Source organism: Mustela putorius, unplaced genomic scaffold (genome assembly GCF_011764305.1).
Source record: "Mustela putorius furo isolate JIRA1106 unplaced genomic scaffold, ASM1176430v1.1 tig00000253_pilon_pilon_pilon, whole genome shotgun sequence".
Lineage (NCBI taxonomy): Eukaryota > Metazoa > Chordata > Mammalia > Carnivora > Mustelidae > Mustela > Mustela putorius.
Window position 1 is genome coordinate 4,961,254 of NW_025421329.1, and position 22,476 is coordinate 4,983,729.

General features: G+C 40.1%; 1 protein-coding gene across 6 annotated transcripts in view; it reads right to left on the reverse strand.

Annotated features, from left to right (window-relative positions):
* DZANK1 (double zinc ribbon and ankyrin repeat domains 1) overlaps window positions 1-22,476 on the reverse strand; it is a 64,549-nt gene that overhangs the window by 25,539 nt on the left and 16,534 nt on the right. For 5 of the 6 annotated variants that reach the window (XM_004754158.3, XM_004754162.3, XM_004754157.3 and 2 more), the window contains 4 exons: window positions 20,944-21,040; window positions 19,855-19,979; window positions 13,224-13,309; window positions 5,785-5,902 (listed from right to left, as the gene is read on the reverse strand). In XM_004754158.3, the coding sequence (XP_004754215.1) occupies window positions 5,785-5,902; window positions 13,224-13,309; window positions 19,855-19,979; window positions 20,944-21,040 (426 nt within the window). Of the gene's footprint in view, window positions 1-5,784; window positions 5,903-13,223; window positions 13,310-13,765; window positions 13,929-19,854; window positions 19,980-20,943; window positions 21,041-22,476 lie in introns of those variants that run through there. The other variant, XM_004754165.3, reaches the window with a different exon arrangement.

Below are 22,476 nucleotides of genomic sequence, written 5' to 3' on the forward strand. Positions count from 1 at the left end.
AGTGGGTTAAGCCGCTGCCTTCGGCTCAGGTCATGATCTCAGGGTCCTGGGATCGAGTCCCGTATCGGGCTCTCTGCTTGGCAGGGAGCCTGCTTCTGTCTCTGTCTGCCTGCCTCTCTGCCTACTTGTGATCTCTCTCTGTCAAATAAATAAATAAAATCTATTAAAAAAAAAAAAAAGAACACGAATCTATGTGGTTCCTGCTTGAGAATGTTCCCATCCTCTTTCAGCTCTCTCAGTGTGAGAGCTTCACTGGGGCAGGACAGGCTGTGAAAACCAGTAGCTTCATAGCTGCTGCTGGGGAGGGCTCCCTTGATTTGGAGCACTGTTAAGATGACAATCTCAGTGGCCAGCAAACAGAGAGGGCCAGTGGCTCTATAATTATGCCTGAAATCATTGTCCTGTTTGAGGCAACTAGCCAGGGATTTAACACAAAGTTCCAGGAGGTAAGTCAAATATAGGGAGCTTGATAAGCTCCTCACATAGCTCCCCACATATCTTTAGTTGACTGGAAGATATGCACATGTATAGCATAAACCACAGTGGGCGTAAGCCACTCACACACCTCTGGCTGATGGAGGCTACACATGGAGATGCAAAGGAGTTCAGTATAAAGTAAAAGCTGAGGCAGACTTGAAAATAGCCTGAAGCTTGAACATTCGGTCCAGCCCCACAGATCCATTAGCAGAGAGTGGAAGCCTTACTGGACCAAGGTATTTGGGTACAACTTCTGGCCAATCTTCATTTGAGCACTAAGCTATGCAGACCCAGGGAGTCCCCAGACTTAAAAATAAAAACAAGAACATAATAATATATTATAGGTTAATAAAAAAATAAAAAATTATATATTAAAAAAAAACAAGAACAAAAAACCTGGCCACACATTTCAGGGGAGACAAACATAAGAAAAAAATTAATCCCAGTAATTAACAATAAAAACAGCAGAAAAAAAAAAGAAAAAGAAAAACAACACTATGAAAAAAAGTCAGAATCTAGAGTTGTTACAACATATCATCTAACATGTCCAGAATCGGGGCACCTGGGTGGCTCAGTGGGGTAAGCCTCTGCCTTCAGCTCAGGTCATGATCTCAAAAGTCCTGAGATTGAGCCCCACATTGGGCTCTCTGCTCCATAGGGAGCCTGCTTCCCCCTTCCCCTGTGCCTATCTCTCTGCCTACTTGTGATCTCTACCATCAAATAAATAAATAAAATCTTTTAAAAAACGTGTCTAGAATCAAAGAAAAAAAATTATGAAGCATATGAAAAACAAGAAAGTGTGACCTATACTCAGGGAGAAAAAAAACAGTTGATAGATATAGTATCCCCAAATGTTGGATTTACAAAGATTTCAAAACAGCTATTATAAAAATGTCCAAAGAACTCAAGGAAACCATGTTTGTTTGTTTGTTTGTTTTTAAAATATTTTATTTATTTAATTGTCGGAGAGAGAGTGAGAAAGAGCATAAGTATGGGGAGAGGCAGGCAGAGCAGGCAGAGGGAGAAGCAGGCTCCCTGCTGAGCAAGGAGCCTGATGTGGGACTCGATCCTGGGACCTGGGATCATGACCTGAGCTGAAGGCAGCCGATTAACCAACTGAGCCATCCAGGCATCCCTCAAGGAAACCATGTTTAAAAGATAAAGAAAGTATGATGGTGATCCAAAAAATAAGGACTCTCAATAAAGACACAGAAATTATTTTTTAAAAAGAACCATACAAAAACCTGGAGTTTATTATGGTTTTTAAAGATTTTATATATTTACTTGACAGAGAGATAGAGAGAGAGAGAGCATGCGCACAAGCACAAGCTGGGGGGGGGCAGCAGGCAGAGGGAGAAGCAGGCTCCTGGCTGAGCAAGGAGCCCAATGCAGGGCTCGATCCCAGGACTCTAGAACCATGACTTGAGTGGAAGGCAGATGCTTAATTGACTGAGCAGCCCAAGTGCCCCAAAGTTAAGATGAAAATTAAATTTTTAAAATTAAAATAACTGAAATGGGGGAAAAAAATTTCCCAGAGGGACTCAATAGCAGATCAGAGATGACAGAAGAAAGAATTAGTGAACATGAATATGTCCAATAGAAATGTTCCAATCTGAAGAACAGAGAGAAAAAGGATGGAAGAAAATAAACAAACCATCAAACACCTGTGGGACAACATAAAACATAACAACATACATGTAACAGGAATCCTAGAAGGAAAGGAGAGGGAAGAAAAGGCAAAAAAAGAATGTGAGGAAATAATAGCCAGAAACTTAAGAAAAACATGAATCCATAGCTCCAAGAAAATCAATTCCAAGAAAGAGAAACAGAAAGAGATCCACACTTAGTCATACTAATAATCAAATTATTGAATGTCAGAGACAGAGAAAAGTCTTAAAAGTAGCAAGAGAAAAAATTACCTATCACCTACATCAAAAACCATGCAGGTCAGAGGTAGGGGAATAATGTATTCAAAGGACTGAAATTTAAAATAACTGTCAAACAAGGAGCACCTGGGTGGCTCAGCTGGTTAAATATCCAACTCTTGGTTTTGGCTCAGGGTTGGAAGATAAGAGTCCCACATCAGGTGTCCATGCTCAGCAGGGAGTCTACTTGAGATTCTCCCTCTCCCTCTGCCCCTCCCTCCCCTCTCTCTCAAATAAATAAGTAAATCCTTTCAATCAAGAATTCTACATCCAGTAAAACTATCCTTCAGAAGAGAATGCAAAATAAATATTTTCAATAAACAAAGAGAGAGAGAAATGGCAAGCAGATGTGCCTTTAGTAAAGGAAGTCCACCAGGCTGAAAATAAGTGACACTAGATGATAACCTGAGTTGACAGGAAAGAAATGAAAAAATTAGAGACCAGATTTAATAAATATGTGAGTAAATATAAATGAGTACATAAACATTTTTTCTCATCTTTAAATGACATAAGATCATGTAACACTGCATTTTCAGTTTATAACATATATAGTTGTGATATATATATAATATATATTACAGAAAAGATAAATAAATGGGGAGGAAAAGGAGTATGGCTGTTGACCATTGGGTAGCAGAGAAGTTTAACTGGGGTGACGCAGACTTGAACTGGCAAGCAAAAAGCAAACAATTGGGTCCAGTGAAACCTGTTTGGAAATCTCCTTCTGGGGAGCCATGTGCAGGCATGCTGTTAAAACTGGCTGGCAAACAACTGGGCTCCTGCAGGTTAGTTGAGCACCATCAAAGCACAAAGAGACGAAAGCGTATCAGAACCAGGAAGGAAACCCAAGCCCGTTATCCTGCAGTGTCCCTCCAGCAGCAAGGTTTCTCTACTAACAAAAATTAACATCTAGCTAGCTGGCACAGTTTAAAGGGTCCAGCTCGAAGACCCATGAGACAGGGCAATGAAGGGTGGATCTGGAGCTAAGGTGCACTTCTTCATCTGTCTAACAAGACTCCGAGTGTTTGGGGTCTAGGATCCTATGAGTAGGCTCCACCCCTTTGAATCCCAGAAATCCAGCTGAGAGCAGGACACAATAAGTAGCAAATAAAGAGTTTAAATTACAAATCTGTTTATATATATATTTTTTTTATTTTTAAAAAGATTTTATTTATTTATTTGACAGAGAGAGATCACAAGTAGGCAGAGAGGTAGACAGAGAGATAGAGAGAGGGAAGCAGGCTCCCCGCTGAGCAGAGAGCCTGAAGTGGGGCTCGATCCCAGGACCCTGGGACCATGACCTGAGCCGAAGGCAGAGGCTTAACCCACTGAACCACCCAGGCATCCCTAAATCTGTTTATATATTATAGCATATTAACAAATATTATTTTGGGGACAGTATAGATGTTTCAAACTTTGTCATTTAAAATATTCATATTTTAAAGCAAGGGCACCTAGGTGGCTCAGTTGGTTAAAGTCTGCCTTTGGTTCAAGTCATGATCCCAGGGTCCTAGGATCAAGCTGAGCAGGGAGTCTGCTTCTCCCTCTATGCCTGCTGCTCCCCCTGCTTGTGCTCTCTTGGTCAAATAAATAAATAAAATCTTTAAAAAATAAATAAAATATTGGGGTGCCTGGGTGGCTCAGTGGGTTAAGCCTCTGCCTTTAACTCAGGTCATAATCTCAGGGTCCTGGGATTGAGCCCCATATCGGGCTCTCTGCTCAGTGGGAAGCCTGCTTCCCCCTCTCTCTGCCTGCCTCTCTGCCTACTTGTCATGTCTCTCTTTGTCAAATAAGTAAATAAAATCTTTAAAAATAAATAAATAGCTCTCTGCTCAGCAGGGAGCCTGCTTCCTCCTCTCTCTCTGCCTGCCTCTCTGCCTGTTTGTGATCTCTGTCTGTCAAATAAATAAATAAAATCTTAAACAAAAAATTAAATAAATAATAAAATATGTATAATCTTTGATGACCTTTCCTCCCTAAAGGAACAAAGAAAGTTCTGAAAATCTGTTTTCCAGGGCACCTGGGTTGCACAGTTGGTTGAGCAACTGATTCTTGGTTTCAACTTGTGTTGTGATCTCAGGTTTCTGGGATCAAGCCCCACATCGGGCTCTGTGCTCAGCAGAGTCTATTTAGGATTCTTTCTCTCTCTCTCTCCCTGGTCCCATCCCCTGCTCACATTATCTCTCTCTCTAAAATAATAAATAAAGTCTTTGAAAATCTGTTCTCAGGCAAGTAAAAAATATCTTTGACACTGTACCAACGAATGAATATAAGCAGGGAAAATCCAAACTGCTGAGACCTGTTCATGTTTTATTTGCTGTATTATCTTCTTTATGAAGTTCAAGGTATTTTATAGTAAATTAAATTAACTTCTACAACAATCTTGAGCAATATGTTGGAATAAATTGTAAAAAAGATATCTATTTAGATTCTCACCTTTTGCTTGAAGATATAACTCAATTCTAGAACTCTAGACTTAAACTCACTGGATTAGTGGCTTTTTTTTTAGTGACTACCTTTTTAAAGATGGTTATCTTTCAGTCAACATCATAGATCCTTTTATTTCATTTTGCAAACCCTACTCCAAAAAACTCCCCAAGTTTCAAATGCACAAAAGATAACACATTTTGGCAAAGGTTTTGATTTTTAGTAAGTTGAGTATCTTTTCTAACTACAAACTCTTTAGTAGGCTAGTACCAATTATTATCTATACTTAACAGCCAAAATTTTTTAATTGATCCATCTATGGGTTATACCAAGAGCATCTTTGGACAGAATGATGTATCTTAAGGATACAAAGACTTGTAATTAGTACTTCTCTCCATTTATTTCTAGAAAAGAAATATTACGGTACACAGGTTATAAACTGAATATCAGGGGCGCCTGGGTGGCTCAGTGGGTTAAAGCCTCTGCCTTCGGCTCAGGTCATGATCCCAGGGTTCTGGGATCAAGCCCCGCATCGGGCTCTCTGCTCATCGGGGAGCCTGCTTCCTCCTCTCTCTCTCTGCCTGCCTCTCCGCCTACTTGTGATTTCTGTCTGTCAAATAAATGAATAAAATCTTAAAAAAAAAATAAAAAATAAATAAATAAACTGAATATCATGCAAGTAGGACATAAATATTTATCCATGCACATATCACTGAAACAGTAAAATTTCAGTATCCTTTTCAGCCTGTGCTTTTTTAAGGCCACTGAAAGAAATGGCATCACAAACAAGGTTTTCCATTCTAAAGTAAGAGACTGGACAATAAGATTAATCTGCCAGTAATTTTTTCAACAAGTATTTGTCTTTGGGGATCATGAATGCCAGGTACTATGCTACTGTGGCTACTAAAAATCAGATAAACCAATGAAAGAAGTTTTTGAAGATTCTGCTGCTCACCTGAGCTCCTTCTGGGGGTGGGAGACGACAGCCAAATATGGGTGGGACAGGAGAGCCACATTCTTGACAGAAGCGAGCAAAGGGGTCAGATGGGCGGGGGGCCAGGCAGTGGGCACATCTGTAATAAAATAGGTTCCTCATTGGCCATGTTCTGATGGGTTCACATTAAGAAGTTAGACGAAAATCTCCAAGTGTTCAAACATTTTAGAAAAACAAAAACAGGAGTGCCTGGGTGGCTCAGTGGGTTAAGGCGTCTGCTTTGGCTCAAGTCATGATCCCAGGATCCTGGGATCAAGCCCCGCATTAGGCTCTCTGCTCCACCGGGAGCCTGCTTCCCCTGCGCGCTCTCTCTCTCTCTGCCTACCTGTGATCTCTGTCAAATAAATAAATTATTAAAAAAAAAAAAAGAAAACAAAAACAAAGAGCAGATCACTCTCAAAGTCTACGGAACAAGGTCAAGACAGGGGATGCTTCTCCGGTCATTCTATTACAAAGTGGCCTTCCACCTGGACCCACTGGTACCCTTCACTTGGTCTGGCTTACCTTACTTCCTGACTGTGGCAGAAGTTTATCAGCAGCCTTGATCCCACTTCTGAGTCATCCTATCACATTGGATTTGGCATGTGTGACAGTGAGCCTCGAGAATTCCAGCAAAGTCTACATTAAGTGCAATTTTCTGACTTCCCACCTGACCTCTGAGCTCAGCCTAAGTGACAGGTCTTGCCTGGCATGCTGGAAAACCACTCCTTGACCAAAGAAGATATACAAATGGCCAAGAAACATGTGAAAAACATTCTCAAGATCACTTGTCATTAGGAATGCAAAGCAAAAACCCCAATGAAAATCCATTTATATCTATTAGGATGACTATTAGAAAAACAGAAAATAGTAAGTATTGGTGGAGAAAGTGACTCCCTTGTGCATTTCTGGTGGAAGATAAAATGAGGCAGCTGTTGTGGGAAACAGTTTGGCAGTTCCTCAAAGTGTTGGACAAGAATTACCATAAAATCAAAATTCCAGTCCTAGGTAAATACTCCAAAGAACTGAAATCAGGGTCTCAGATACTTGGACACCAGTGTTCACAGCAGCGTTATTTACAATAGTTAAATATGGTAACAACTCAAGTGTCCATCACCAGACGAGCAGAGAAACAAATGGTGGTGTATACATAATGGAATATTTTTCATCTTTAATATGGAATGAGATTCTGATACATACTACAACATGGGAACTTTGAAAATGTTATGCTAAGTGAAATAAGTCAAACACAAAAGGACAAATACTGTCTGATTCTACTATATAAAGAAACTAGAACAGGCAAATTCATACAAACAGAAAGGAGAACAGAGGTCACCAAGGGCTGCAAGGATTAGGTAAAGGAGTTGTTGTTTAATGGGAACTGAGTTCCATTTGGAATGACAAAAAAATTCTGGAAATGGATGGCTGGTGATGGTTGCACAACACTGTGGATGTACTTAATGCTAGAGAACTGTACACTTAAAAATTGTTAAAATGGTAGATTTTATTTATTTACCACAATAAAAGTATAAAGGGCCTCAAAAATAATTATTATATCAAATAAAAGTAATAATGTAATAATGTATATGTATAATATGTTTAAATATAATAATGTATTATGGGGTTCATAGTATTTGTAGATGTGAAATGAGTGACCACAATGGCACTAAGGCTACTGTTACTGAGCTCCTAGAAGTATAGGATATAAGGTTCTTGTGCTTTATACAAGGTGGCATAATCCTATTTGAGGATAGGCTATGATGAGTCAAATATGTTTTAGAAACCCTGAAGCAACCACCAAAAACAAAGTTACAGCTAATAAGCTAACAAAGCATATAAAATAAAATGGAATCATGAAACGTACCCAATTAATCCAACAGATGGCAGAAAAAAAGAAAAGGCAACAAAGAACAGATAAGATGAATAGAAAACAAAAAGCATGATGGTTGATTTAAATTCAAACATATCAATCATCAGAATATATCTCTTAACACCCCCAATTAAAATGTTTTTAAAGCAACTAGATGCTGTTTAAAACAAAAACAAAAACAAACTTAAAGAGGGACGCCTGGGTGGCTCAGTTGGTTAAGCAGCTGCCTTCGGCTCAGGTCATGATCCCAGCGTCCTGGGAGGGAGTACCGCTTCGGGCTCCTTGCTTGACAAGGAGCCTGCTTCTCCCTCTTCCTCTGCCTACTACTCTGTCTGCCTGTGCGCTCACACTCGCTCTCTCTCTCTCTCTAACAAATAAATTTAAAAAAATTAAAGAAAAACAAATAGGTTAAACGTAAAAAAATGAAAACAGTTAGACCATGCAAATACTAACTGGAAGAAAGCAGGAGTAGCTATGTTAATATCAAAACAAAATAGATTTTTTTTTTCAGACAAAATAGATTTCTAAACAAAGGGTATCACCAAGGTTAAAGAAGGGGTCAACTCAGCAATAGGACATAAGAATCCACAAGGTTTATACATGATAATAGAACTTAAAAGTACATGAAGCAAAATCTGTAGAAAGCAAGGATAAGTAGACAAATTCATAATTATAGTCACATAGATTTCTCAATCACTCATTAAGTTACAGAGTTAAACAATACTATCAACCAACTTAACCTCATTGACATTTACAGAATACTCACCCTAGCAAAATGCACATTCTTTTCAAATATACATGAACACTCGCCAATCAAATCATATATGTTCTCTGATCAAAAAAGGAATTAAATTTGAAATAAAGATCAGAGGATATAAAGAAAATCCCCCAATATTTAGAAATTTAATAAAATACTTTCAAAATAACCCATGGGTCAAAAAAGAAACAAGGACAGTTAGAGTTTACACTGAATTAAAATGAAAACACAACAGGGGCACCTAGCTCAGTCAGTAGAGTGTGTGGCTCTTGATCTCAGGGTCATGAGTTCAAGCCCTACACTGGGCATGGAGTCTACTTAAAAAAAATTTTTAAAGTAAAAATGAAATGAAATGAAAAGACAACATACCAACATTTGGGGCTAACACAGTACTCAGGGGGAAATGCAGAGTTCTAAATGTCTATATTTGAAAGAAGAAAGGCTTCAAATAAATGACTTCATCTTCCACATTAAAGAAATTAGAAAAAGAAGAGGAGGGGTGTTTGGATGGTGCAGTTGGTTGAGCAAATGGCTCGTGGTTTCAGCTCAGGTGCTGATCTCAGGGTCAGGAGATCGAGCCCTGTGTCCAGCTCCACACTCAGTGTACAGTCTGCTTCAGATTCTCTCTCCCTCTGCCCCCTGCTCCTTTTCTCTCTAACAAATAAATAAATCTTAAAAAAAAAAAAAGGAAACCAAAGTTTCACTAAAAAAAGAAATAGATAAACCTAAAAAGATTTATATTTATTAAACAAATTTTATTTATTTATTTTTTAAAAGATTTTTATTTATTTATTTGACAGACAGAGATCACAAGCAGGCAGAGAGGCAGGCAGAGAGAGAGATAAGGAAGCAGGCTTCCCGTGGAACAGAGAGCCCAATGTGGGACTCGATCCCAGGACCCCGGGCTCATGACCTGAGCCGAAGGCAGAGGCTTTAACCCACTGAGCCACCCAGGTGCCCCTATTAAACAAATTTAATATGTAGTTTAAAATCTTCCTTAAAACTCTGGGCCCCAGTGCCTTTACTAGTATACCCTACCAAACACCTATGAAAAAATAATACCAATTCTATACAAACTCAGAAAATGAAAGGAAAGAGAATACCTCCCAACTCATTTAGTATCATCCTAATACTAAAATCAGACAAAGATCTTCACTGTAAGGTGTGAAAATTACAGACAATATCCTTCATGCACACATACACAAAAGTTATTTATATTTTAGCAAATGAAATTAAATATGACATAAAATAAATAATATTTCAAGTGAGACTTATCTCAGAAATGCATGGGTGATTTAAAACTTAAAAATCAGGGGCACCTGGGTGGCTCAGGTGGTTAAGCATCTGCCTTCAACTCAGGTCATGATCTCAGGGTCCTAGGATTGAGCCCTGCATTGGGCTCTCTGCTCAGTGGGGAGCTTGCTTCTCCCTCTCCCTCTGCCTGCTGCTCTGCCTACTTGTGTGTTCCCTGCCCACCCCCATCAAATAAATAAATAAAATATATATTTTTTTTTAACTTGAAAATCAGGGGTGCCTGGGTGGCTCAGTCAGTTAAGCATCTGCCTCTGGCTCAGGTCATGATCCCAGCATTCTGGGATCAAGCCCCGAATCAGGCTTCATGCTCAGCAGGGAGTCTGCTTCTCCCTCTTTCTCTGCCCTTTCCCCAGCTCAGCTTTTCCCTCTCACTCTCTCTCTCTCTTTCTATTTCAGATAGATAAATAAAATCTTTTTTTAAAAAGAAACTCTCAGCAAGCTAGTAATAAAAAGTTTCCTCAATCTGAAAGGTCAACAAAGGAATCTCTAGCCAGTATCATATTTAATGATAAAAAATGGAATGTTGTCTCCCTATGTTCAGGAATAAGGCAAGAATGTCCACTCTCATCACTTCTATTCTAAATTTACTGGAAGTTCTGGCCAAGACAACAAGTCAAGAAAAAAAGAAAGAAAGAAAGAAAAGGTATGTGCATATATGTTCCAGCTGCAGAGGGCAGACAGTTTCGGCTTGCAGAGTTCCTTAGGGAGGGAAGAATATATGCATAGAGAATGTTGCCATCTAGGTGGCTTTAGGGTCCTGAGGAGTAGAGAAGGATGGCACTGGGGAGGTCTGGAAGTCTCTAATTTGTGTAGAGCTCCCCGTAGATAAATAACCGATTCCCCAGCTTCTATCCCCCAGGATGTAACAGCTGAATTAATATGTAATTGATTGCACTGTGACTAAGGCAGGTGAACCCCCACCCAATACCATTTCTTACCCTCTAATCCTACCTCGTCTTTAACAAAGCTAAATTGCTAATTCTAAGGATAATTTCTAGTTTATCACGCGTTTTAAAACTTTTAAATAAGGGACGCCTGGGTGGCTCAGTTGGTTAAGCAGCTGCCTTCGGCTCGGGTCATGATCCCGGCGTCCTGGGATCGAGTCCCGCATCGGGCTCCTTGCTCCGCGGGGAGCCTGCTTCTCCCTCTGACTCTGCCTTCCACTCTGTCTGCCTGTGCTCGATCTCGCTCGCTTTCTCTCTGACAAATAAATAAATAAAATCTTTAAAAAAAAAAAAACTTTTAAATAAATCAGTTTATGCTGGAAGGAAGGACCCACACAGAAAATGAAGAAATAAAATAATTGCCTGTATTTGCAGGTGAGGGGTGCCTGGCTGCCACAGTCAGAAGAGCATGTGACTCTCGATCTCAAGGTCATGAGATTGAGCCCCATGCTGGGTGTAGAGATTAAATAAATAAACTTTAGGGCGCCTGGGTGGCTCAGTGGGTTAAGCCGCTGCCTTCGGCTCAGGTCATGATCCCAGGGTCCTGGGATCGAGTCCCGCATTGGGCTCTCTGCTCAGCAGGGAGCCTGCTTCCTCCTCTCTCTCTCTCTGCCTGCCTCTCTGTCTACTTGTAATCTCTGTCTGTCAAATAAACAAATAAAATCTTTAAAAATAAATAAATAAATAAACTTTTAAAAAAATTTAGAAAATATTCACAGGTGTCCTGACCATCTATGTAGATAATTCTATGGACTCTACCAAAAAGCTAAAAGAATAAGTGAGTTGAGTAAGATTCCAGGATATAAGAACACTACACAAAAATCCATTTAATATCCCAGCAATGAAAAATCAGAAATTTAGATTTTAAAAGCAATAACATTTATGACAGCATCAAAAAATTATCAAATACTTAGGAATCAATTTGACAAAGGATATGTAAAACCTGAGCATTGAAAACTACACAACACTGCTGAAAGAAATTAAGGAAGACCTAAATGCAATCCAAATCAAAACTCTAGCAGACATTTTGTAGATGTTGAGAACTTGATTTTAAAACTTGTTTGAAAATGCAAAGTATCAGGATGACTGGATGGCTCGGTGAGCTAGGTGGCTGCCTTTGGCTCAGGTCATGATTCCATGGTCCTATGATCCAGTCCTGCATCGGGCTCCTTGCTCAGCAGGGAGTCTGCTTCTCCCTCTGCCCCTCCCCCTGCTTAAGCTCTCTCTCTCTCTTTGACAAATGGGTAAATAAAATCTTTTTTAAAAAATGCAAATTACCGAGAAAAGCCAAACTATTTTTATAAAAGAAGAACAAAGTTGCAGAATTTATAACACTTAGTTTCAAGACTTATTATAAGGGTATGGTAATCAAGAAATGTGGTAGTAAATATAGACAAACATCAGTGGATCAGAATACAGAGTCCAGAAACAGAGCCACAAAATTCCAAAAGTAATCAATAAGGAAAGGACAATCTTTTCAGCCAGCGGTACTGGAATAACCTCACACCATAATTAAATATGGATCATAAGAGATAAAATTTCTAGAAGAAAACATAGTGGAAAATCTTGTGGTGGGATCTGTCTTGGGTTTAGGAAGTACTTTTTAAATAGAAGTAGATCAATAGTTGCCTTGGGATACAGAGGGATTCCAAAAGGGTACAGTACAAGAAACTTTTGAAGGTGATGGACTTGTTAATTTTCTTGATTATGGTGATAGTTTCAAGGTTATATGCATGTCAGTTGCACTTTTTTTTGCAAAATGAATTAAATTTTTTTTTTACTTGAGTAGGGTTGATACACAATGTTATGTAACATAGTGGTTAGATTTCTTTCTTTTCTTCTTCTTCTTTTTTTTTTTTAAGTGGTTAGATTTCTTTATATGCTATGCTCACCCCAACTATAGCTACCGTCTATCACCATACAATGTTATTACCACTCACTATATTCCCTATGCTTTTATTCCTATAACTTATTCATTCACTAACTGGAAGTCTATTTCTCCCACTCGTCTTCCCCATTGTGCCCATCCCTCCGACCCCTTCCCCTCCAGCAAGCATTAGTTTGTTCTTTGTATTTATAAGTCTGGTTCTTCTGTTTGTTTATTCATTTGTCTTGTTTTTTAGATTCCACATATGAGTGAAATCATATGGTATTTGTCTTTCTCAGTATGATTTATTTCACTCAATATGATATCCCCTAGGTCCATCTATGTTGTCACAAATGGCATGGTCTTATCCTTTTTATAGCTATGTAATATTCCACTGTATAAATATACCTCATCTTCCCTATTCATTAGCCTATTGATGAACTCCTCGGTTGCTTCCATGTCTTGGCCATTGTACCTAATGATCTGATATACATAAGGGTCAATTATACTTTTTAAATAAGTGCAGTTTTATTGTATACTTTTAAAATTTGTAAAAATTTAATGAAAGACAGTTGGGTGAGCAAACACCATTCTTATGCTTCATCCTTAAATTTTCTTGACAATGCCTCAGTAGAATTGAAGAAATAGTAAAGAAAATGTGATACTTACTTGAGAAAGTCTGTCTCTCTTTGAATTCTCATGATCTCTGTGCTTGTCAAACTCTTCTGGCCAGTTATGTGAGCAAAACTAGGGAACTACAATAAAGGATACGTATAAAATCACGGTAAAAGCTCTGGGACAGTAAAATTGCATTAAATTTTTTTTTAATGTGTTGTCTTATCACATCCAGCACTCATCTTTTAAGAACCATGATGGGAGAGTCAGAAGTTAACGATTACCCCAGGACCCAACATTTAAAAAAAATTAAGGTGTTATTATAATTAGACATGTATATTTCATTAGAAACAAGAGTTTACAAGAAGAGATCCAAATCTATCATCAGACAGCCCAGAGTTTAGAATTTAAAAACCTAAGCTGCCCTCCATTTTTCTCAAAGATTACATCCCTGGGAAACAATTCAAAAATTCACCTAAAAGAACCTATGCAGAGAAAACATTTAACTCATTTTGATATATTTTTGAGCATTCTTTGTACCAGGCACTATGCTTAACACAGGGAGGGGACAAAGATAGATATTACATGGTCCCTACCTTTAGGAGCTGAACTGGTGTACACACAAAATACTGAAACACTGTGGGTTCAGTGTCGTAATGCATTTGTATTGAGTCCCATGGGACTCTAGAGGACCAAATAATCACATTCACTTGCTTCAGGGGAGAAAGGCTTCCCAGGGTGCTAACACCTGAGCTTGGTCTGGGAGAATAAAAAAAGATTGTCAAATGGACACAGGACAATGGGAATAAGAAGCAGAGGAAACCCATTTGCAAAGGCATAGTGATAGGGCAGTGCTTAGCTTATCCTGGGGCTCAGGGATGTGACATGATTTAGACGTCTGAGTAGCTGGAGAAGGAACACAGAGGGGAGGAGCTATCATTTAGGAAGGGTCTGACACCTGCTAAAATGGTATTATGTAGTCATTAGCTCAACATTTCACAGTGCTCTTATGAGGTGGGTAATATTATCCTCATTTAAAAATTTTTTCTGGGGCACCTGGGTGGCTCAGTCATTACGAGTCTGTCTTTGGCTCGGGTCATGATCCCAGGGTCCTGGGAGTGAACCCTCTGTTGGGCTCCCTGCTCAGCAGGAGGCCTGCTTCTTCCTCTCCCTCTTGCTGTGTCTCTCTCTGTCAAATAAATGAATAAAATCTTTTAAAAAATAATTTTTTGTAATAGTTTCTTTTGATATAATTTTGAACTTAACAGAAAAGTTGCAAGAAGAATACAAATAACTGCTGGATACCCAGCTTGACCAGTTTTTCAGGTTAACATTTTGCCCGGTGCACCTTCCTTCTCTTTCTCTTTCTCTGTGTATGTGTGTCCCCGAATCATTTGAGAATGAACAGCAGTTACTTTGCCCTTCTGCCCCTACATACTTCAGTGTGCACATCCTAAGAACTATGATGTCCTCTTACACAACAATGCAATTATCAAAACCAGAAAATTTAATGGCCACACCATACGATTATCTAATCCCCAGTTATTTTTTCAAATGTCATTGTTCGCACCAATGATGTCCTTCACACTATATATTTTTTTTCTTGGTCTAGGATCCAGTCCAGTGTCACGCTGTACTTTAGTTTTCAAGTCTCTTTTGTCTCCTTTAATCTGAAATTGTTCCTCAGTCTATTTGCATCTTTCATGATCTTGACATGTTTGAAGAGTAACGTGTCATTTAACTTGTAGAATCTCCTTCAATTTGGCTTTGTCTGATGTTTCGTCATGATTGGATTCACGTATGCATTTTGGCACAAATATGAGAGAAATGATATAGTGACCATCTCAGTGCCTCACACCAAGAGGCACATATAATCCCCATTTTTATCTCCCTTGCCTTTGAAGACATGTCTAGCAAGAAGTTGCTGCGGCCAAGGTCAAAGACATTGCTGCCTATGTTCTCCTTTAGGATTTTCAAGGATTCCTTTCCCAGAGTTAAGTCTTCTTATTTTTTTATTTTAAAGTTTATTTATTTATTTATTTGACAAAGAGAGAGAGCACAAACAGGGGGAGCAGCAGGCAGAAAGCAGCAGCCTCCCCACTGAGCACGGAGGCTGATGTGAGACTTGATCCCAGGATCATCACCTGAGCCGAAGGCAAATGCTTAACTGACTGAGTGACTCAAGTGTTCCTCAGATTTAATCTGAGGTCTTTAATCCATTTTGAGTTTATCTTTGTATAAGGTGTAAGGAAATGGTCCAGTTTCATTCTTCTGCATGTGGCTGTTCAATTTTCCCAACACCATTTGTTGAAGATACTGTCTTTTTTCCAGGGGACATTCTTTCCTGCTTTGTCGAAGCTTAGTTGACCAAAGAGTTGAAGGTCTATTTCTGGGCTCTCTATTCTGTTCCATTGATCTATGTGTCTGGTTTTGTGCCAGTAGCATATTGTCTTCATGATGACAGCTTTGTAATAGACCTTAGAGTCCAGAATTATGATGCTATCAGCTTTGGTTTTCTTTTTCAACATTCTTTTGGCTATTTGGAGTCTTTTCTGATTCCAGACAAATTTTAGGATTATTTGTTAAAACTCTTTGAAAAATATTGATGGTATTTTGATAGGAATTGCATTAAATGAATAGACTGTTTTGGGTAGCCCAGACATTTTCACAATATTTGTTCTTGGACGGAGGTGGGTAGGGACATGGGGTAACCGGGTGATGGGCACTAAGAAGGGCATGTGATGTAATGAGGAATGTAATATCCAACTTACGAATCACTAAACTCTGCCTCTGAAACTAAAAATAATAATAATCATCATCATCCTCATTTCTGAGATGAAAATGTTGAGGCTCAGAAAGTTTGAGTCACTTGCTTGAAGTCATGTTAACAATATGTGAACTATCTTATGTACTCAGGCCTCTCTGACCCTGAAAGGGTTCCTGTCCACTATAATACCTGTGGGCTGAGCTTAGGACTCCAGAATTTATGCTTCAGGCAATGGGGAGCAGTCAGAGGTTCTGAGATGCTTTTGTGTCAGATACATCATGGCACAGACCAGTTGTTGCAAAGTGGTGGTCTACTTGACCAAATCTGGACCACCACTGAGTTTTGTTTGGTCCATATATATTGGTCCACACAGCATTTCAAAATCTGATTTAATTGTTAACATTTAAAATTAGATCATAGCACATAAACATGCAGGTTTCTGGATTTTCTTGCAAAATCATGAGATGTGGCAACACTAAGCCTGTAGGCCTTCTTGTCAATAGTTGACTGGAGCTTAGTAGAGATAACTAACCCATTCAGCTGACTCAGGTATTCCACATTGCCAGAGAACCCCCAGCTCTTATGCCCTGAAACTAAAGCCCTATGTCAGCTGTCATTTATGTTCAACCTAGGTTTTACATTTACTCTGCTGCATAGCCCCTAACGGTGCCTAAGGTCAGACACTTAGTTCAGAGACATCTTGTCTCCCTGGTGGTATTGTTGAAATGTTGTAATACCCAGTATCATTAATTCTGATGTTTGTTGACATATACTTCAGATGGGATTCAGCTGGAATATTGATAAGAATCTCTTACCAAGAGGAATGAAAAGAGTGGAAGATAAATGTTCTGCAGTCCTTTTCTGGCCCCCTTGGACTTCTGACTTCTAGTCAAATTCCCCAAATGTGTCCCCATGTTCCTAGTTTTGGTGGATTCTAAATCTTAGAATATTTACATATTGTCTCATTTTATCTTAAACAACTCATAAATGAGTAGGTGGGCAAGGTAATCCAAATATTCATACACAAAGAAAATCACTCTTTCTGGACACATTACAGATTATTATGGTCATATGAGAATGTTTTCTGAAAAGTTATGACTGCATTTTGTCATATACCATTCGTTCTTCAAAATGGTATTTTTCTATCTCAAAACCAGTATTCTGGGCGCCTGGGTGGCTCAGTGGGTTAAGCCGCTGCCTTCGGCTCAGGTCATGATCTCAGGGTCCTGGGATCGAGTCCCACATCGGGCTCTCTGCTCAGCGGGGAGCCTGCTTCCTCCTCTCTCCCTGCCTGCCTCTCTGCCTACTTGTGATCTCTCTCTGTCAAATAAATAAATAAAATCTTTAAAAAAAAAAAACAAAACCCAGTATTCTTATATACTACACTGGCTGCACTGCTGAGCACTGCTCACAGGAGTTGAGTGCTCATTAGTCCATTTGGTAACCAGGGAATCATTCTTTCAGGAGACTAAGATGGGCAATCTTCTATTGCAGGGACGTGTATCCTTTTGTTTACTGAGATTTCCAGGAAGGCCTTACTAGATCTGTGGTCCTCTGGTCTGGGCTTTGTGACTCGCCAGGAAGTATAGTCAGTGGGCTGACAGAAGAACCCAAGAGGTTGGAACGCCTGGGTGGCTCAGTTGGTTAAGCGGCTGCCTTCGGCTCAGGTCATGATCCCAGCGTCCTGGGATCGAGTCCCACATCGGGCTCCTTGCTTGGTGGGGAGCCTGCTTCTCCCTCTGCCTCTGCCTGCCACTCTGTCTGCCTATGCTTTCTCTCGCTTCTCTCTCTATGACAAATAAATAAATAAAATCTTTAAAAAAAAAAAAAAAAAAAAAGAACCCAAAAGGTTCCACTGAGATACAATACGGCACTAGGGACTGGAAATGAAGAAAAGGATTGGACTTTGGGAGGATAGCTGGTCTTCTAGGCCAAGGATACTCAGACTGAGGTGATCACCAAAATCTTTCAGGACTCCATCCCAGGCTTATGGGATCAGATGATCTAAAAGGATTGCAGGAAGGTGTAGCTGGGAGGGCATATATATTTAAAGTTCCCCCAGGTGATTCTGGGCAACCAGGGTTGGGAGTCATGCTTTTTTTATACTTGATGCTAAGTATGAGCAGCCTTGGGATCATAGGCAAAGAAGCAGCAGCTGTGGCTGGATAGACAGTGTGATTCCAGGTACACTCTACTTAGGACTCAGAATTAAAGGAAGAAAGCAAGGGCTCCTGGTTTGCCCTTACATGCCTAAGTCTAAACTGAATTTTATAAAAACTGAAGAACCAGAGTGCTAGAATAGTTTAGGCAACTAGTATGAGAGAATCTTTGTATTATACAGTAATTAAATTATTGACAGGGCTTTTATTTAGGTTATAAAACACCTCCATCTTATCAAATCCAATGGGCAAGTCCCAATCCTTGTCTAATTTGAATCCTTGGTTACATTTGACATAGATGTCCACTTCTCCTTGAAACTCTTTCTTCTTTTGGCTTCTATGGCACCACTTTTTTTCCCCTCTTTGGCTTTATTCCTCCTTCTCAGGCTCTTCCTTCTCTGCTCAACCCCTAAGTCAAGGATTTTGTCTTGTGCCCTCTGCCCTTCATCTTCTGTACACTCTCAGCAAGTAATCTCATTCAGACCCAAGCTTCAAACACCATAATTTTATTGAATATTTCTAAATATGTGTCTGTGGCCCTGACCTCTTCCCTGAGTTTGAACTTGCACATCCAATGGTCTACTTAAGACCTCCATCTGGATGTGTAATGAGTCTTTTCATACCTGCTCCTCCCTGATCTTCCCCATCTCAGTTAATACCACCACCATCTCTAAATACCCAGGCCAGAAACCAGAGTCAACTTTGGCTCCTCCCTGGCCCTTATCCCATTCATCTGATCCTTCAGCCAAACATGGTATCTCTTCCTCCAAAACATGTCTGGATTCCCATGCCTCCTACCACCACCGCTTCTACAACCTTGGTCCAAGCTACTATCATCTCTCCCCTAGAGTAAAAACCTTCTAAATGTTACTCCCCTCTTACTTCTCTACAGCTTAATCTCCATATTTTTGATGCAAATGAAAAAAAAATTTTTAAAACTTTTAAAAATGCAAATGATATCTTGTCTTACCTTCCAAATAGATTTTCTTTACAATGGGAAGAAAATTCAAACTCCTTGCTATAGGCCTCAAGATCCTAGTATCTGGGGCACCTGGGTGGCTCAGTGGGTAAAGCCGCTGCCTTTGGCTCAGGTCATGATCTCAGGGTCCTGGGATTGAGTCCTGCATCGGGCTCTCTGCTCAGCAGGGAGCCTGCTTCCTCCTCTCTCTCTCTCTCTCTGCCTGCCTCTCTGCCTACTTGTGATCTCTGTCAAATAAATAAATAAAAAATCTTTAAGATCCTAGTATCTGTGATTCTCAACCATGCCTGTCCATTAGAATCACTTGTGGGTGAATTTTATTCATTTTTTAAAGGATTTATTTATTTATTTATTTATTTATTTATTTGAGAGAGAGAGAGAGAGAGAGAGAGATTGTGCACGAGCTGGGGGGAGGGGTAGAGGGAGAAGGAGGAGCAGGTTTCCTGCTGAGCAGGGAGCCTGATGTGGCACTCAATCCCAGGACCCTAGGATGACCTGAGCCAAAGGCAGATACTTCAGCAGCTAAGCCACTCAGTCATTCCTACTATTTTAAAATTTTTGGTTGATGACTTCCATGTTTATTATCTTTATGCCCCCACCCTGCATAAAATGTAAGCTCCAGAGTACAGGGACTTTCTTGTCCAACACAATATTCCCAACACTGAAACAGTGCCTGGCACATGGTGAAAAGGCTAGGGGACATTGCCTTAAAAGGATTTCACGGGAAGATTAAAAATATAGGAGGTATTTAGTACCATGAAGATTTTCTTTAGAAGTTACCTGAGACTGGCGGGTGGGTGGTCTAGAACCTGATTCTTCATGGTGAGGTGGGATTTCCAGTGGACTCTCTGAGAAACGAAGATCCTTCCATGTTTTAGAGTCAGTTCTTTCCCCTACTTCAAGATCTACAATTATTTAAAAAAAAAATTCTGTGAATATCTGTAATTATATATGTAAGCATACAAATACGTCTTCATAGGTGGAAACCTTTTGAGGGACCACCATCATCATATCTTTAACTAGATGGAGGAATTATATAAAGAAGCCGCCACTCCGTGAACTAGCACCAGGAAAGAAAAAAATTAGCCCAGACTGAGAAAAGAAAAATCTGCCCTGCTACATTCTACAACACGCCACATCAGGCTGAGAAAATAGATAAATCCAATGGCAGGGTGAGCAAGAAACCTTCTTTCTCCCAAGGACACACTGGAGCTGTAAAATGTCATAACAGCCCCTCTCCCCCTTCTTTGAGTGGTTGTTGTTTCTTACTTGCTAAGAAACCTTGTTCTCTAAAACCAGAGATTATCAGAAATCTTGCTGGTTAAAATCTTATCAGAAAGAATGAACCATCCAACTCTTGCCTGGAGGACATAAGTCACTCTGACACAGAGCAGCAGCCTCGATTTCCAACCTTGGTGCAGAGCATCAGAGAATTGTCTCTGAACACAACATTCTACATTTATTTTTGTAGTTTCCAAAGTGAACAAAGCCCTGGTTCCCTTTGCAATCCATATCTGATGGTGCCAGTTCACATGCTTTGAGCCTGTCAAAACTTGGCTCTCACTTCAATTTTATCCAGACTCCATCTGTCCCCCAAGGCCGATAACCTTGTCTTTTTCTTTGTTTGGTGTGATGCCCCATACTTCTGCCGTGTGGTCTCCCTCATTGCAACAAGTCAACAAATCTCACTTGTTGGACTCTGTGAGATCCCTCTTGGTCTTAAGCTGTTAGCAAGGACAGCACTAAGATTATCTTACTTTTCTATTCCAGTACTTCTTATTCCAACCCTTCTACAGTCAAGAACATGAGCAATGAACCCGTATGGTGGTTTAGAATATTAACCCTTATCTTCGTCCTTCCATGTCATACCTGCAGACTTTCTAAGGTTAAGATTCCAATCCTGTTTATTTTCAGCATTCTTGTATTTCTTCCACAGTTTTGATTCAACAAATCCATTTTTCAATTCCTAGGGATGACAATCCTATGTCAATCACTTGATTACATGTTGGATGTCATGTACATATGTTGCATGTCAATCACTTGATTACACCCATTTGCAATGTGAAAATGAAAAGTTCCCAGGTAGAGACAACATCATAGCATGCCCTTCTTACTCGAAAGTGTTTATAGTAGTTTTTGCAAAATGACCTTTGTTTCATCTTACTCTGGAAACCCATGGCTTTGTATCCGGGCCAGTTGGCTGGCAGCATGTCTGGCTATTAGGCTCCACCATTTAAGCAGCCAAGGCCAGCAGCAGGACATGAAGGCAGGATGTTACAATCATTGAAATCTGGGGAATAACAAAGGGACTACCAGATCCAGGAGGCAAATAAAGAGTGGGGGTCAGGCCAAAATGGAACTTAACTACACTACCTGCCCAATGCACAGTACTTACATTCTTCTCCATGGACTTTCTTCCCCCTGGACTCAGTCCCTTATGCCTGATTCAAGCCTGAGCATCTACTGAGGCAAATAAGCTCTGCTTCTACTGGATAATCCTGCCCATGGTAGATCCCTGCCCCCATCATACTTGAGCCCCACATTAGGCCTGCACCCACTGCTCTGGTCCTATAGCCACCCCTCTGGGCTCTGGTCCATTCTGGAACTGAAGGGATCCCCTCCCAAACTTCTGGTCATCCCCATCAAGACCTCCATGACTGAGACTTTTTGGTTGATTGCTTTACCATGAGCTAGCCCACCCTCTGGCCCTTGCATCTACCTCACTGGTGCCCAAAGCCCAGGGACTGAAGTTTGAAACACCCTTGTAGGTAAGTCTGGATTCTCCTCCGGAGAAAAGGTTTTGAACTTTTCAGGGTTGAAGATTTCAGCATAATCAACAGCTATGGTCACACAGGGTTTCTACTAGTCTGATGTATCTGTTCAACAAATATACATTCACTGCCCTCTCCAGCTCTCCTCTGTGCAAGGCAATGAGCATGGCAGGTGTGTTCTCTGCCACCTTGGAACTTACTCTTCATGGGGAAGGTAAACGATGAGCAAAGTAATCACATATTCAAAGCACTATAAAAGAGAAGGTCCAGATGCTAGGGGAGCAGTGACAGAACACAGCACACACAATGTAGTTTAGCTGGAGGAATATACAGGGGAGTCACACAATGAGAAAGGATGACTGAAGACAGAAACCAATCACTTTCTTCAATAGGTAAGCAGGGCTCACTGAAGACAATGGAGCATGGGCCATAATGCTGGGGAGGAATTTAATGTGCAGGACAGAACACGTGCAGGATGGACTGACTGACAAGAGGAAAATCACTTCATAGTGGTGACTACTGACCACAATTTTAAGAACCCATGAGCACAGGCAACAAAATGAAAGAGAAGATGGAATCACTGACAAAGAAGGAACTAAGAATGTGGTGACCATCTGAAAGTGTTACATCT